This window comes from Gasterosteus aculeatus, chromosome 16 (assembly GCF_964276395.1).
Source record: "Gasterosteus aculeatus chromosome 16, fGasAcu3.hap1.1, whole genome shotgun sequence".
Taxonomy (NCBI): Eukaryota; Metazoa; Chordata; class Actinopteri; order Perciformes; family Gasterosteidae; genus Gasterosteus; species Gasterosteus aculeatus.
Window position 1 is genome coordinate 19,102,549 of NC_135704.1, and position 17,590 is coordinate 19,120,138.

General features: G+C 49.7%; 1 protein-coding gene across 1 annotated transcript; it reads right to left on the reverse strand.

The window, feature by feature from the left end:
• Positions 1 to 318: 318 nt before the first annotated feature.
• LOC120834470 (putative ribonuclease ZC3H12C) lies at positions 319 to 16,242 on the reverse strand. Its single transcript, XM_040202474.2, has 6 exons — positions 15,687 to 16,242; positions 5,091 to 5,911; positions 3,945 to 4,084; positions 3,597 to 3,831; positions 3,304 to 3,410; positions 319 to 3,118 (listed from the first exon to the last, which is right to left on the reverse strand). Exons 2-6 carry the CDS (start codon positions 5,804 to 5,806, stop codon positions 1,650 to 1,652), a joined length of 2,667 nt encoding a protein of 888 aa, XP_040058408.2. The 5' UTR covers positions 5,807 to 5,911; positions 15,687 to 16,242; the 3' UTR covers positions 319 to 1,649.
• Positions 16,243 to 17,590: the final 1,348 nt, after the last annotated feature.

Below are 17,590 nucleotides of genomic sequence, written 5' to 3' on the forward strand. Positions count from 1 at the left end.
GAAACGTTAACGCAACAAGCGTAGAGTTGAAGCAGCAGCAGACGGACGGTGGCACACGGTGCAGAGAGGCACAGGAGGCACCCAGGACTTGTTCCTCGGAGCTTCTCCACCGCTTTGAGCTTCACGCTCCTCTAAACGTCGGGTTTGACTCCAGCAGCTGTAGAGCCTCCCAACAGTGTCTCTTTACAAAACGAGACTACGTCACCTTTTTCATTTTAACACCTCCAGCAGCATCATGTCTGCTCTTTCCCTCGGTGAGGGTTTTTTTTTTTTGGGCTACACAGAAGCTTTCAGTTCACTGACAATATAAAATTACTGTTTCCAAAATGTCTCTTTCCCGAAGTCTAAAAATATATAAATATAAGTACCAAAAGGTGACAATGTACTCAAAATATTCAGCTGGAAATATTTTCTCTTCTTTAAATATAAAAAAAACAAACATTGATCTTGCTTAAAAAGTTCATAGGATACAATTTGCATCAACAGGTGTGAGCAACCAGGCAGGTGGAGATGAAAGTAAGAATAAGAAAGAGGTGACAGACAAATGCTGATACACAATTCATTACAATAATCTGTTGTGATTCAACTTTTCACCCTATTTTGACATTTCATGAACCGATTTAAAAGATACTGGATGGATTCAGTGATAATGAAAATCATGTTGATAATATTTAAGTCCTAGTGTTGATGTCTCAGGAACTTTTATTCAGTTATTTTTCTTAAAATCTCTTTCTCCACTGAAACGATGAGTTTGTGTGTTTCTGTCTTTACAAACTGCAGAATCTGTAAAGGCAACACGAGCTGTACCCTGTTCGACCTGCTAACAGGAGACATCCGGACAAACACATATTCACAGATGTAGTAAATTAACACGCAGTCTACAGCCGAACACGCCCACGATTTAGAATTCTAAACCCCTTTAAACACGGAGAGAGATTCTCTGGGTTTTCAAGTGGAGTTTTTGGATCTTCCTCTGGTTCCGCTGAGTTTCATTTCCTACGTCGGGGACCTCCACAAATTCTCAGCGGGGCGACTGATCATCCCCCTGTAGAAGGAGACCATCGACCCGTTTGTTGACTAATTCAAGCCTATAGATTTGAGGACTTTAACGTTTGAATCTATCTTCCTTTTCCAGTAAACATTTTACTCAGATGGAAAGAAGGGATTTGAGCTACACGTATACCCTGATATGATTGCCAAAAAAAAACAGAAAGCCGAGAATGAAATGCAGCAAGAACAAAAAAAGTGCCAAAAACAGAATAATTTAAAAAATATGTAAATAACTTAAAATATAACAAATAAATTAATTTAAAATGAACAACACTGTCACCTTTGAAACACACTAAAAGCCTCCTGAAGCAGAACTGGCGTCTTGATTCAAAGCTCGTTCAAACATGCACATTAATCTCCCACCTCTCCTGATCTTAAGTGCTGTAATAGCAGGCAAATTCATAGAGAAAATATGGCAATTTGTGGATTTCCCTTTACAAAGATTCCATTGAAATCAATGAGGCAACTTCCCTGCAATAAAATTAAGCAGTGCATAACAGCTGTATATATCGTGCTTTTGGTTTGTCCAACCTGACTTCACGCAAGTATTAAACCTGCGGCGCTGTTACGATGAAGCTGCAGCTTCACAATTCTGGCCTTCAAGAACTGAGCTGCGATTTCTCAATCAGGATCCCAGCCGCCAGCTCCTGTGCATCCACCACATGGGGGTTCCTGATCATCACCATCCTCACCAAATCAGGAGGGAAGATACGGCACAAGTTAACAAACACCCTCTCTCTAACGTCCTGGTATCGACCCAAGGCGGGGGGCTCGTGGTGCTGGGCCGCCGGGGTCAGATGGCCTTTGTGGGTCGTGATGGGGAGAAGGGACAGCTGGGGAAGCAGTGGATGACTCAATGCCGAGAGGCCACGAGGGGGTGAATGGGTTTGCCGGCCCCAAGGAGAGTGCCAGGCCTTCTCGAGGACCTCCGGGAGGCTCTGGAAGGCGTACGGATCGTAGTGAGGCTTTGGGGACTGTTGGTAATTGGGGTCCCAGCTTGCCGGATGTTGTGGTCGTTGGTTTAGTCCTGAGTGGTTTATTTGGGAATGAAGTGGAGACCCTTTGTACACTTGGGAGCCCTGTAGCCCGCCTTCCTGCCAAAGGGAGCTCATAGAATTGTGGCCGTGCAGGGAGCTTTGAGAGTGGGAGTGAGCAACGGATGCTTGAGGCGGTCGAGGGGAGAAATCCCCCCGGAAGCCACTCAGCAATGGGTGCTGAAGGTGCGGTGGGATGTAAGCCGAGGGGGACTTGAGGGGAGGTGTAGGTACATTAGAAGGAACAGAAGCTGGAGGGTCTTCGAAGCCAAAACCAGGTTCCCCCCGCAGACGTACCGGGTAACCCCGATGAGCGCGGTGGCCCAGTCCGGGAGGAACGCGGCTCACAGGGTGGGCGTACTGCCCAGAGCAGTGATGGTGGTGGTGGTAATGATGGCACTTGGGGCCGTCGTCCAACAACGAGTCCGGGGAAAAAGAGTCTGTGCTGCCATCGCTGCTAGAGCCCGACAGCCGAGATCCAGCTCGCAGGTCCGCCGGGAGGGAGCACTCCGGACTCTGTGGCACAACTAGGCCGAGGCTGGAGTAGGCCTTCGCCAGCGAGCCGTAGCCCGGCTCTGGAGACTCGCATCTGTGGTAGGTTTCCGCCTGGCTCGGCCCGGAGGCTCCGACACCGTTTCCCCCCACGTTCTCCCATCGGTCAAAACTCCCGGATGAAGGGGGTCCGCCTGAAGTCGGATACCCCAGAAAGCTGCTGCTACAGCTACTGCCGCTGCTGTTGCTCCCCCTGCGTCCCTCCGCTTCGGACTGCATCCGAAGCCTGTCCTCAAGGAGGTCGGTGAAGGAGCCGTGGCGGCTGGGGGTCAGATGCTTCTTTGGGGCGCCCCGACTTCGCTCTGCCTCGGCCGTTCCTTCTTCTTGTCTCTTTGACATCAAGGCGTCTTCCAGCCGACCTCTGGAGGATGCAGATGACATTTTGGCGCTGGCACGCAGCTCATCCGCCACGGCGCGCAGGGGCTGGCTGCCCCTTTCGGGGTGGTAAAACTTGCACTTGTGGCCATACGTGCACTTTTTCCCTAAAGGACGAAAAAATAGAAAGGCACTTAATAAGCAATGCACAACGATATGCTGGAATTTATAGATGTTATGGCATCGGTGCCATGGTACAGGTGTTACATCCTTTGGAATCTGGAGATAGATTGAAGCAGTCAACAACAGCAGTTACTCTTCATCTTAAGAAGGAAACATGAGTGTTTCTTACCATAAGGACAAGGCTGTTTCCTGTTTTCAGCAATAATTGGCCGCTTCCTCAGGAAGTTGTCCAGACTGGGTCCATGCCGTCCCAGGGGGTCATCTGGTGGCATGAATCTGGACGCACAGTTAATACATTTAAACACATCTTTATGACAATAACACAGGACACGGGCATCTTTCAGAGGGTACGATTTGATCAATGACACCGGCCCTCTTATGGCTTTTGCGTTGCAGCTTGGCCTCCGTCTTTGGTCCATGTCTATTTCCAAATCAGCAATGTTTGAAAAGCCGTCTGCTTACTTGTCGTTCACGAAGGAGTACATCAGCAGGCGCTCGTCGATGAACTTCTTCCACTCCGGCTTCTCGTTGCCGAGGTCCCGGTAGTTGTCGTTGGAGACGATGATGCCTTCCGACTCGTAGGCCAGTTTGACGATGAAGCGGTCGTCGTAGCAAACCACGCGGCGTCCCTGAACGCGGCGCGACGGAGTGAAGACCAGGATCTTCTCCTTCTCCAGTCGCCGCAGGATCTCCTGGTCTGGAGAGAGAGTGGCGGGACACAGTTAGACGCCAAGGAGAAGACCGGAAATCCATCCCGAAGCAGAGGGTTTCATCGTTTGGGTCTTCGCTGGAGGCTTTGGCAGCCGTTACCTGTGATGAGGGCATCAGGGCGGGACTGCTCTTTCCTCCAGGCGGGAACGAAAACTGTGATGTCACGGTGACCTCGTTCCAAGAACCAATCAACAGCCAGCTGGATGCCTTGGCACGAGAACACTTCCTTGTTTCCATGACTGCCGGAGCGGAAGACATGTTGAACAATCAGTGATATCAACTCAAACAAACACGCTGTCCTCATGAAAACTAGCAAATAAAAACAAAAAAATGGGATTGTATGGAAAGGAAACTTGACAATAACCACATTTTCATTAAGAAAATAAGTTTGTTCCTCTGCGCTTCCAATGTAAACTGTTTGAATCGCTCAATTAAAACAATTACTTTGATAATATTTCCATTTACGTCCCGCCAAACAGACGGCGGCTTCAGCATTTAAATAATTTAAGTAAATCGAAATGCTTAAATTCAGGAACGTGTTTGTATCGTTTCAAAATAACGGTTTCTTCTCCTCTTCTTTTGTCTGGTTGTTGTGGCTTAATATCATCAGTAAAAATTGGCAAAAGAAGACTTTCTAAAACCAGGACAAAACATTGTAGATTAAATAGATTTTTCAGCCACATGCTCCCTGACGTCGAACTGCAGACGTCATAGAAAATGACAATATATTATCTTAAAAAGTTCAATTGATACGGATGTTTTTAAATTAAGATTAAAAGAATCCCACATAATCCTTTCAGTACTGTAACGTAACCCTAATGAGGCTACATGAGCTGACACAATGTACGTAGAAGAATGAAGAAGACAACAAGTCTAACCAGCCTAAGGCCATCTAGAGGGTAGGAATTAAAATCTAAATCTGTGGGTTCATATCTCATATTCATGGACTACTTCATTACCCTGTAAAGAACCAAGTTGTAAGTATTTACACAGAAACAAAGGTTGAATCCTGAACTGTTTCTAAGGCATCTAAAGGAGACATGTAGAAGCTCTGCTCCATGTTACACAGATTCCGGGTCTCTTCACACAACCTGCAGGATATAAATCGAGCTTTGGACTAAAAAAAGACTTCAGATTCAGTGCAGTTGCTAACGTGGCAGCTTCTAGTTGATCTGCTACCAGCCCTTGTTCCTTTACCTCCAGCGTGCAGTCTGAAGGTACCCGGCGCAGTAGGAGAAAGCTCACCTCATGGCCACATTGCTCCCGTCCACCACCACGGGCCGCAGGTTGTCTTTCTCCTCCGGCGGCCGGCAGGAATCGAGAGAGGAGCTGGAAGAGGAGGAGAAGCAGGCCGAAGAGGACGACAGAGAGGAGGACAAAGAGGACGAGGAGGGGGACCGAGAGACGGCGGAGGGTCCCCCTTGCTCCGCCTCCGTCTTGGTCCCCAGTTTGACCAGCTCGCCCAGGACGTCGTTGATGAGTGCGTCCGGCCCCAGTTTCCTCAGCACCAGCAGCACCAGCTCCTCGGGGTAGCCCAGCTTGAGGGCAAACTCCACCTTGGCGCGGTAGTGCGCGACGGGGTCGGCGAGAGGCAGCGGCTGCTCTCCGGGAGATTGGTTCGGCGCCAGGTCCAGCCTGACCGTCTGAAGGACTGGGGAGGCCTCTTGGCGCTGTGGGTTTGGAGCTTCGGAGGTGGACCCATGGTGGGGCCGCTCGTCGTCGCTGTCGGAGAAGTTGCCGCAGCTGCTGCTGCTGCTGCAGCTGTAGTTGGGGCTGAAACCCGTGCTGCTACCCCCGACGCTGTTACCCGTGGCGCCGGCTTGGACCCCTGCATCTCCGGCACCCGTCACAGCGCCCAGCCCTGCCTGCCGCTCAACGCTTTCCACATGGAGGTAATCCAGATCCAGCTCCAGGCTAAGGATGTGGCCCGTACTATCCTCCTGATGGTCCTTCACGCCCATGGAGCTGTCTCATACATCCAGCTCCGCGCCCCCCGTGACCTCCCCGGCTCCGGACAGACCCCGTCGTTACTGCGGGTAGCTCACCGGCTGGTCCTCGGACTGAAGCTTGACAGAAACACAAGAAGGGGATACATGTCCAAAGGTCTGTGAGAATGTGAGCGAATGAAGCCAATGTTTCACGAGTTAAAGCTGCATTCTGTGCAGTGACCAGCAGGGGGCGACTCCTCTGCTCCCATAGACGTCTATGAGGAAATGACTCTACTTCTCTGTAGTGACCAGCAGGGGGCGACTCCTCTGCTCCCATAGACGTCTATGAGGAAATGACTCTACTTCTCTGTAGTGACCAGCAGGGGGCGACTCCTCTGCTCCCATAGACGTCTATGAGGAAATGACTCTACTTCTCTGTAGTGACCAGCAGGGGGCGACTCCTCTGCTCCCATAGACGTCTATGAGGAAATGACTCTACTTCTCTGTAGTGACCAGCAGGGGGCGACTCCTCTGCTCCCATAGACGTCTATGAGGAAATGACTCTACTTCTCTGTAGTGACCAGCAGGGGGCGACTCCTCTGCTCCCATAGACGTCTACGAGGAAATGACTCTACTTCTCTGTAGTGACCAGCAGGGGGCGACTCCTCTGCTCCCATAGACGTCTATGAGGAAATGACTCTACTTCTCTGTGGATTTATTCCCTCAGTAAACGTTGTAAACATGAGTTCATGGTCTCAGTCTCTAGTTTAAGTCTTCTTCAACACAGATGATGTTCATTTAGTGAATTATGGTCCATTTAGAGCAGGGATGGGCAACTGGCGGCCCTCGCCCTCATTCGGAGTGGCCCCTGGATTAATTTCTGAAAATTGTAAGTGTGTCCTCTACAGCGCCCGATCACTTTTCAGTTGTAATATCAGAGTCCACTTCCTATGCAGACGCAGCTTCCTACGTGCTTCCACCGGGGAGACACCAAACTGTGTGTGACCTGTGTGCACACGTCAACGCATTTCAGCGCAAATCAGACCTGTTCAACGAGGAATTTTCATCCCATCTTCCGAATTTGACACACTTTGCTGCTTGTGCATTGGATGCACAAAGATTGACATTGATATCCACTCTATTGTGCGCCAACAGGCAAAGCCACAAGCTTCTCATTAAAGGAGAACCAGTCATGCTAATGGGGTGAGGTAGAGCAGGTATGCAGGGAAAATGTTAAAATGTAAAAAAAAAAAAAAAAAGAGTTGGATTTTTATGAATGACGGCACTTTGCACTGAAAAAAAAAAATCACTGTATCTGGTTATTTATTTGTTTGCTTCAAAGCTGTTGTTGTTTAAGATGATCTGTTTTGCATTTGAGCATGAAATATATTAAGATGCTGTGATTTTAAACAGACATATACACATATTTTGGTCTTATTTATTTATTATTGTTATAAATCTGCTGTCCTATGTGGCCCCCTGGTAGAGCTGATGAAAAATTGTGGCCCCCCTCCATCATTTAAGTTGCCCATCCCTGATTTAGAGTCCAACAGGCCATAAAGCAGGGGACGCTTTAGGGCGGGGCTTCACACTGATTGACAGGTCTCTACCAGAGACGTATACGGTGTGTCTACTAAAAAGTCTGAATGGTGACGGCAGTCTACAAACCAATGAGTGACCCCTGTTATGATCCGGCTCCAAGGCCACAACAAATACGAGAAACCACGCTACAGGGATTTGTCAGCCAACAATTTTATTTCTCCAATTTAACCGATTCGACCACCGAAACCACCATTGCGCTGGGGAACCGGAGAAAGCCAGAAGCCGCCCAAACACTCCGAAAGGGGCAGGTTTTAAGGCACTCGGGACAGTGGCCAGCTGCGTCTGATCTGCCTGATGGCCTCCACTCCACCAGGAAGTTCACCCTGTAACACACACACCCACACAGACAGAGACACACCCACATATACCCTGGCAGTGGCCCTGGGGCCGTCACACCCCCGCCCATAAAGACAGGGTCCCCACCGGAACCCTGACCAACAACCACTATAACGTTATAACATTTAAACTTTTTTTTTTTTTTTTTTCTTTTTTTTTTTATTGTCACGGCCTTAAGTTATTCCTTAAAATTATATTTACACCTAACTGTCACTAGACCAAATACAAAGTCCCCCGAACAGTACTTGCTCCTTTCGCCTTCATCCTGTAGCCTCACACTCATCTCTGCAACTGGTACCTGGAAGCGATTTTAGAGTGAGAGAGACACCACAATGAAGAACTAGAGAACAATCACTGACATGGGGCTCTGGACAAATGAGACAATACCCTGTTTAAATCCGAAAGTACCTCAGAGTTCTTACGCCGACCAGTTAACAATGCAGTCATGATTTGGTACATCATCCCCACAAGCAGCTTCACTGCGAGACAAAACTGTGTTACCAACACACTGACTGAGGATCATCTGCCCGTGCACTCAATTCCTGAGATACCCGGGTATGATATGCCTTCAACATTGATTTTACAGTTTGGTGGACACGTTCCAGCGCTCCTTGGCTTTGCGCATGGTACGCAGAAGACTGATTGTGCTGCACATGAAACAGTTTCAATACCTGTGCGAATAAGTGAGAGGAGAAATTTGACCCTTGATCCCTCTGAATGGTTCTAGGAATGCCGAAGATGGATATGAACTGGCCCAGAGCACGCACCACTGATTTTGCTGTTAGCGTGCGTAACGGATATGCTGCTGGGTATCTGGTGCTGCTGCACATAACAGTTAGCAAATACATCGCACCCGACCTTGAACGAGGAAGAGGGCCTACACAATCAATAATCAGGTGCTCAAATGGCTGGTCTACAACAGGAATCGGATACAGGGGAGCAACTTTCACTTTCTGATTTGGCTTACCAGTTAATTGACAAGTGTGGCATGTTTTGATGTAGTTTGCAACACTTTTCTTCATCCGCGGCCAAAAAAAATGTCTAAGGACCCGATCATACGTCTTACCAACCCCCATGTGCCCCGACTCATCATGAGCAACACGCAAGACCAAATCACGAAATTTGGAGGGAACGACAATCTGATACACAGGATCTCCCACAAAGCTCTCACAATGTGGCACCCCCTTCCGAACAAGCACCTCATTTTGTACAAAGTAACCATGTGCCCGATCTTTCACCTCATCCACCCGCAGAACAGACTGAAAAAGCTCCTTTAGCGTACCATCGTCTCTTTGCTCACGCGCCAATTCACTATGGGAGACAGACAAGGGAGTGTTAGACAAAGTCATTACAAACAACTCCAATGCCTCACTCTCTACGTCTTCCACTTCTATAGGCTCTGCATAATCAGTCGGCCGCTTCATGGCGCGTGTTACAGCGCAGGCCGTGAACACTTCAGGAAACTGCTTTTCATTCTCATCAGGGCCGTTACTACCCAGGGGTACTGGGACCACCACTGGATGTACCGCGCTACTTCCCCACACACGTGCTCCTGCCACATCATTTCCCAGAATTACAGTGACACCGTCTATGGGCAAAGCAGGACGTACTCCCATTTTCACTTCGCCCTCAAACAATTCTGAATGAAGTACAAGTTTATGTACAGGAACATGAAAAATAGACATACCCATGCCCAAAACAGGTACAAAAGATCCAGTATCAGTTTCCTCAGAAAACGGCAAAGCAGACTCTAGCACAAATGAATCCAATGCTCCCGTGTCCCGTAAGATAGTCACTGGCACCCTCTTGTTATTTCCAACCAACGACGCATGTCCTTTTGAAATAAACGGCAAGTATGAGCTTAAGTCAGGCTTTGACATCACAACTGGTGACTCAACCCTCGATTGGTCTGAAAGCACATTGGAAATTGGTGCTGCCAGAGCCACCGGCTTTACACAAGTTACATCTTGCCTATTCCGTAACTTAAACGCCACGCAGTCTCTCTTCCAGTGACCGTATCTATGACAAAAATGACACTCAGAGTCACGGACTCCATGATCAACTCTCTGTTCTCGAGGCAAACCCCCACCTGACTCCCTAGAAAAAAACATCCCTCCTGCAGGTGCAACATTTCCCCCAGACAAAGCATGCGTGCGGACATCGACACCGCTACCTTTGTGGGTCAAGAAATAATCATCCGCAAGGGCAGCAGCCTCCCCTGCTGTCCTTACCTTCCGTTCACTTATGTACATGGCAATTCGTTCTGGAACTGAATTCTTAAACTGTTCAAGCACCATCAAGTTACACAAGTCATCAAAATCCTTCACTTCTGAAGCCGAGCACCATCGACTAAAGTGAATCCCCAAATCACGGGAAAATTCAAGATATGATTTATCTCCCTTTTTCCAACTCCTAAAACGCTGACGGTATGCTTCAGGGACTAACTCATACGTTTTCAGTACAGCAGTTTTAACCTTTGCATAATCACCGCTGTCTTCCAGAGACAACGAGGCAAAAACCTCCTGAGCACGCCCAGTTAACACACATTGTAGCAAAACGATACGGTCTGAATCAACCCAGCCCCTCGTGTCTGCAATCCGCTCAAACAACGTGAAGAATACATCCACGTCTTTCTCACTAAATTTAGGCACCAAGCGCAAACTATTCAAAATATCACTTGAATTACCGCTGCTTCGAGCAAACTCTTCATTCCTGGAAAAGTCATTGAATTTACCTTCTTTAACTAACCTCAGTCTCTCACTTTCCAAATCTAGCTTTGCCATTTCGGTTTGTTGCCTCATCTTTTCTAGTGCCAACGCTTTATCACCTTCTGCTTGCTGCCTCATCCGTTCCAACTCTAACTCTTTCTCCTTCTCCAACTTCATCCGCAATATCAACATTTCTTTTTGCTGTTCAAAATTTAAAGCTACACTATGAGACATATCCTGCGAACACTCATCCAAAGCCAAATTAGTAGGACTATGTGATTTTTGTACGGGTGTTAAAACACCAATATCATACAAATGTGCCCTTATAGTAAATCTAACGTTTTCCTTTAACCTTCGGTCGCCTACACTGATTTTATAATGGTCAGCTATCTTTAACAACTGATCCCTAGTACACTGATCCAAAAATTGCTCCGAAGGAATAGCAATGAACTCATCTACTCCTGCCATGATGATGAACACCACCTGAACGATGCCCAACAGTAAATCAGTCCCCGGTAAACAAAAGAATGTATAGTATTGACCTAAATAGTGCGCAACGCAGACCACAAAATAACCTCAAAATTGAGCATCCCCTCTAAACTGCCTAACCCGATCTATCTAACTTAACCCTAGTCTTCAGGAGTTATTCGCGGCGGGTATTTACGCACTAAAACCCAGTAGTTTGGTTAAGCGACCAGCAAGCTGGCAACTTCGCCACAACCATGGACGTGCTCCCGAGACAACCGCTCCAGCCACTTTCACCCCACACTACATTCCTGTGCACACGCATCCTAAAGAGGAAAACGCGCTATTCCTACAGGGGAATTTGCTCAAAATATACATTTGCGCAACCCCCCCCGAAAAAAAGGTCAACGCTTACCTTCCTTGTCCCGTGACTAGACCGAAACTAACTTGCACCAATGATTCCAAATCATTCCACGGCTTGGTCATTTCCCTTACGTAGGTTTCCACACAAAAAAACACATCACTTTACCTCTGCTAATAGTACAATTTCCAAGTTTGACGAGCCCCCAATTTGTTATGATCCGGCTCCAAGGCCACAACAAATACGAGAAACCACGCTACAGGGATTTGTCAGCCAACAATTTTATTTCTCCAATTTAACCGATTCGACCACCGAAACCACCATTGCGCTGGGGAACCGGAGAAAGCCAGAAGTCGCCCAAACACTCCGAAAGGGGCAGGTTTTAATGCACTCGGGACAGTGGCCAGCTGCGTCTGATCTGCCTGATGGCCTCCACTCCACCAGGAAGTTCACCCTGTAACACACACACCCACACAGACAGAGACACACCCACATATACCCTGGCAGTGGCCCTGGGGCCGTCACACCCCCCTTACATACAGTCTGTGGTGCATGTGCACGGTGGCGGACTCCATGGCGACGACCCTTGACCCCACTGGCTTATTTAGCACAGATCTTAAAATGACTTCTTGTCATTAAAATCGCCATCTTGAGAATTTTACACTACAAACTCTGTTCTGACCCCACAAAAATCCAGATCTCAGGTCCAAGCACGGTACTGAACATATATATATATATATATATGCATTTAAGATAGATATATGTATATGAAGATACAAGGTGTGAACCTTCAACCTTAAAAAGCAACAAATAGAAACTCACTCTGCTTCTTCTTTTCATCCCGAGCGAGCTCTGAATAAATGAAACCTACCGACACCCTCCTCAGAGAAGAAGCATGGCTTCCCAGTGGTCCCGTGATGATGCAGGCACTGACTGAAGCTCTGTGAGCTTATCTCAGTCCTCCTCCACCTCCGGTTCGACCGGAGGAGCCGGGGAGCCACGTCCAAGTGACGCCAAATCAAAGCCCAGAAGGTGCATGATTACTGGAGATTATCTCTCACGCTCCTGCAGGAACGTGCACCCAAGAACACCGACACAAGAGCAACACCAACAAACGGACCACTTGGATTCACTTGCTTGTCATAAACAAAAGAGTCAGCTTGTTTAACTGGAAGCATTAAGTATAAATCCCTTTGTGAATGCAGTTAGCGTGATTGAGGACGTGGTTTCCTGATTTTAAATGAAGTAAATTCCCTTTCTCATTAATGGAAACACAACTAGTTAGAGAAAAGAGATGCGTGGCAGCTGAAACCCTCCGGAGGCGACAGTTCACTAATCAACGTGCCGCTCGCAGCTCGTCCGCGGGCCGTGAACGCGCAGAGGACGCGGTCCGTTAAAACACCACTACATCGATGCCTGGAGGGTTTGGATTTATGGATTCACATTCTCAGAATAAAATGCACCGACGGCCGAGTCCCTCCCGAGTGTTTCCTAACGGCGTCCACAGAGGAGACAAAGACCTCCGTGACCTCTTCAGCTCTCCATCCCTCAATCTAGTTCACTTCTGTTTGCTGTCCCCCCCCGAACACCATCAGGCCTTTTGTCCACCGCGTTGCAGATTATGATAAACGTGAACAATGGGCATCGAGGTCATTCTTCCAGTTGTCTCATTCTCGTCTCTTTGGGGGGGGGGGGGGTAGAGTCCTGGTGAGGATCCTTCCAGAGCCTTTAAACTCATTAAAAATCCCAACTATGTGGAAGTTGTGTTCATGAGATGGTTCTTATGAAATGTTCGGTTTGGAATAACGCGTAGTGGAACAGCTGTTTTTGGCCACTTTGGGTTTAATACGATAAACAAAGTGCGAAACAGCGGAGCGGACGTCCCAGCGACTCTCTGTCACCCCGCAGGTCACAAGTGGTACTACGGGGCGGGACGTTAGCTCGTTAGCTCCCTTCAACAGTCACGTCTTTCTAAAGCAGGAGGTGATTTCAGACTTTGTGCGGATACCTTTTAGCCACGTTAGCTGCGGCGCCGGGAGCCTCTCGGCTCTCAGGCCGAAGCGCCGGAAGGCCGAGAGGCCTCTTAGTGTGCCGACCCCGACGTCTAAGCCGCCCCCCCCCCCCCCCCCCCCCCCCGAATGCCACAAGAGGCCTGGAATAATTTAGTCCCCCAGCAACAAAGGAGGCACAAAAGGAAAAGAGTGTTTGTGTGTGTGTGCATACGTGTGTGTGTGTGTGGGGGTGTGTGTGTGTGTGTGTGGGGGGGTGTGGGGGTGTGTGGGGGGGGGGAGAAGTGTGTCTGGCCTGCCGCCCTCCAACAATGCAGCTGCCTCCCAATCTGTCCCCCTGTGACGACCATTGTTCTCACGTCCCGCACAGACGGAGGCTGGTCACACACACACACACACACACACACACACACACACACACACACACACACACACACACACACACACACACACACACACACACACACACACACGCACACACACACACACACACACGCACACACACACACGCACACACACACACACACACACACCGGCCTCGCAGACGGAGGCTTTCAGGAGTCAGCAGAAATGTGACGGTGACGCAGCAGGTGTGAGTCACAACAAATGTAACATATGCTGCAAAAAGGTTTCCTCACAATATTACAGCTGTTGTCGTAAACGCTGCTGAAATGAAAGTAAAAATACCAGCGAGTTGTAAGACCTGATGAACGTGTGAGCTACTTTAGAAAACATCTACTGAAATGTCTGTTCTGTGACGCTGTTCGTCACACCCACTAAAGGAGGACTTTTAAATTGGAAGCTCCGGTTGTTCGGCAGCAGATCGGCGTGTGAATGTAGCAGCTGCAGTCTGGTGCACAACAAAGGATCACAGCGATAAAATGTCCGCTGGTTAACTGTTCTAATAAGATTCACCAAACTACAATACTGCAAATGACCTGTAGCTTCATGTGCTGTAGCGACAATAAATGTGGGATTAATATCTGTACAATCAAAAGTTTATCCAAAAGATCTTCAACAAATAAAGACCAGGACACAACAATCATTGAATGAATGAGTGAATGACTTTGTGTCTCTGAGCTGCAGGCTGAACGTTGTCTTCATGTTTTAAGGGTTTGTTTAGGATCTGTAGGTCTGTGTTGGGGGGGCAGCAGATGTTGCAGCCTCCTCCCTCAGTGACCCGCCGGCCTGCACTGTGTGGATCTCTGTATGTGTCATGATCCAGGGTTGGGGGGGGGGGGGGGGAAGGGGCATTGAGGAATTAGCTCCCATGAGGCCGGACCTCCACCGGCCCCTCGGGGGCGCCGCATGGCCGCCATTTGCTGGACCTGCGCCGGCGGAGAGCCGGTCCACCGCACCAGCAACCGGCTGTGATGGGGGACAAAGGGCTGGCACAGGGTTGGGGGTGGGCAGCCGGAGAGGGGGGAGGGGGGGGGGGCAACAGATGCCTGCTGAAGCCACAGGGGACCTCGGTGAAAGCATCTTCCTCCTCCTCCTCCTCCTCCACCCTCCCCATACTGCAACTGGTGGTGTCCAGATTCATCCTCGGTGACACATATCACCACAGTCCGTCATGTGACCTGGTGGGGGGGCCGGATCATCGCTACAAACTGTATTCTCTCCTTGGTTCTGGATGCATGCGAGTCCGCTCAAACTATTCCTCGGGCTGTCGGGGGGGGGGAGGTTAGGAAGGGGGGGCCCAAAGGAATTTCCCAGGAAGTCGTGGTTGAAAACCTTCACACTTTCTAGTGGTCCCAATTTCCCTGGTGGGACGATACGCTGTGTGCTGCACGCCACCAACACACGCCACCAACACACGCCACCAACACACGCCACCAACACACGCCACCAACACACGCCACCAACACACGCCACCAACACACGCCACCAACACACGCCACCAACACACGCCACCAACACACGTCACCAACACACGCCACCAACACACGCCACCAACACACGCCACCAACACACGCCACCAACACACGCCACCAACACACGCCACCAACACACGCCACCAACACACGCCACCAACACACGTCACCAACACACGTCACCAACACACGCCACCAACACACGCCACCAACACACGCCACCAACACACGCCACCAACACACGCCACCAACACACGCCACCAACACACGTCACCAACACACGCCACCAACACACGCCACCAACACACGCCACCCTACACACGCCACCAACACACGCCACCAACACACGCCACCAACACCACACAGCAACGAGTCCCAGTGTGGATGAGGTTTGAAACAGGAAGTGGACGGACAGACGAACTCTGTCAGGAAGCACCGTCGCCCTTCAAACGTGACCGTTCTTCAACCTTCAGCCAATAAACGATATGCAAACTACAACGTCCAAAGAGCGCACTCATTGCGACCCCCCCTACCACCCCCCCCCCCCGAAACACTTACCACACAGCTCCTAGAGAAGCAGCCAGGCAGCAGATCCCAGGGAACCCAGGAGACTTCTTCAATGCGACGCCTGAAACGCTTCCTTTGGACGGACAAACTTCATGGAGCAACTTCCAGGTAGAGCCGCTGGACGGACGGCAAAGGCAAACCTCCAGTATCCAGCGTCCGGTATTCGGCGTCCGGTATCCAGCGTCCGGTATCCAGCGTCCGGTATCCAGCGTCCGGTATCCAGCGTCCGGTATCTGCTCGATTCTGGAGCCGTGGAGACGGTAAAGCTGAGAACCCAAAGCCTCCTGCTTGAGTTCAGCAGGGATCCCCCTCCAGCTGCCCTTGTTTTGGTGGTGTTGAGGCTTCGGGTTTGGACCTGTGACTGACAACAGATGGAGTGTGAGGCCTCTACCATCCTCCTCCTCCTCCTCCTCCTCCTCCTCCTCCTCACAGCCAGTCGGACTCTTGGCCAATACCAGCGCAGGGATCTGAACAACGTCTCACTTTCCCGTTTCCATCCAGCGCCTCTTCTGCACCAACACCGATCACCCGCCTCTCCACCAATGGGAGCGGAGGTGAAGAAAAGCTCGGATATGTACACCCACCCGACCCCCCCCACCAACCACACACACACACACACACAACCACACACACACACACACCAGCAGCCCGTACGCCCGGCTTGAGCCATGAATGGACGAGAAGGCGTGAGTCCACAATGGTGGGGAGGAGGACACAAAGGGGGACCCTCGACGGGCAGCTGCACACACACTCACCAGGGCCATTACACACACACACACACACACACACACACAGAGTTACACTAGGAGGAAGGCAAGTGAAAGCAGGACTGAGCCCTGCAGAACACCTGGCCTGCTGGGGAAGGTTGCCGCCCTCTTTGTTTCCCGGGTGGGGGGATCGACTGGACTTAGACAATGTGAGGAATCACGTATAACGTAGTGTGTGTGTGTGTGTGTGCGTGCGTGTGTGTGTGTGTGTGTGTGTGTGTGCGTGTGTGTGTCTGACGGAAAGTTAGCAGGTGGGAGAAGAAGCTCTGATAAAGGGAAAAGCCTTGGAACTAACGAGGAGCAGAGACGTAAAAAGGCTCCATTGGTTTGTGGAGACGGCCGTGACTTGTCAAAGGCCTCAGAGCGCGTTTTACTTCCAAGCTGCCAGGAGGTCGGACGACAGAGACCGGCTGCCTGTCAGGCCGGTTCCAGTAGAGTCACATGACTCTGAGCGGGAGGCCGTCATCCAGCTGTGTGTTAGTGATGGAGAACATCAGACAGCTTGAGTTTACTGAAGGAGGGCTGTTAATATGTTCTACAGCAAAACATCTAAATCTTAAACTGAGGCCGTTTACTTATGAACAGACTATGAGGTTCTTTAACAAGTGTCACGTACAGGAAGGAAGTCTGCTTAGAGTCTTAGTCGTGGTTTTATTTTGAAAAACTTCTTATCAACTTTTAGACATTTGCAAAGTTTCCTTTTTTCCTTTTTTATGGAGCAAAATATATTCATATGGATGAAACTAAGCAAAAGAACTCCTGGTTTGGTTCTGGAACTATTGAACATAAAAGGTAATTTAACTGTAAATCCTCAACAAACTCCAACATGACGCTCAACGGTTCCCCTCACGAGAAGACCGACCTCCTCCGCTCGCCTGCGTCCAGCTGTGCTTTTGTCTTGTGACGTTGAATCGATGTAAATATGTGTGTGTAGACGTTTGTGCACCAAACATACACAACCGCAATGTGCGTTTCAGCCTAAGAGCCACAACTTTCATCTCATCCTGAGCGCTTTATTAAAACTATTATCATCATGATTTCAGCTCCCCAAAGTCCCGCCCCCCGACACGCCAAACCCCTCCCCAACCCCCACCCCCCCCCCCCCCCGCGCCCCAACACACCCGGCCC

Coding starts and splice junctions, on each gene's coding strand:
- LOC120834470 (XM_040202474.2), bottom strand. CDS start 5,806: ATGGGCGTGAAGGACCATCAGGAGGATAGTACGGGCCACATCCTTAGC. Junction 4,085..5,090: donor GGGAGCAATGTGGCCATGAG/GTGAGCTTTCTC, acceptor CCGCTCCGGCAG/TCATGGAAACAAGGAAGTGT. Junction 3,832..3,944: donor CCCTGATGCCCTCATCACAG/GTAACGGCTGCC, acceptor CTCTCTCTCCAG/ACCAGGAGATCCTGCGGCGA.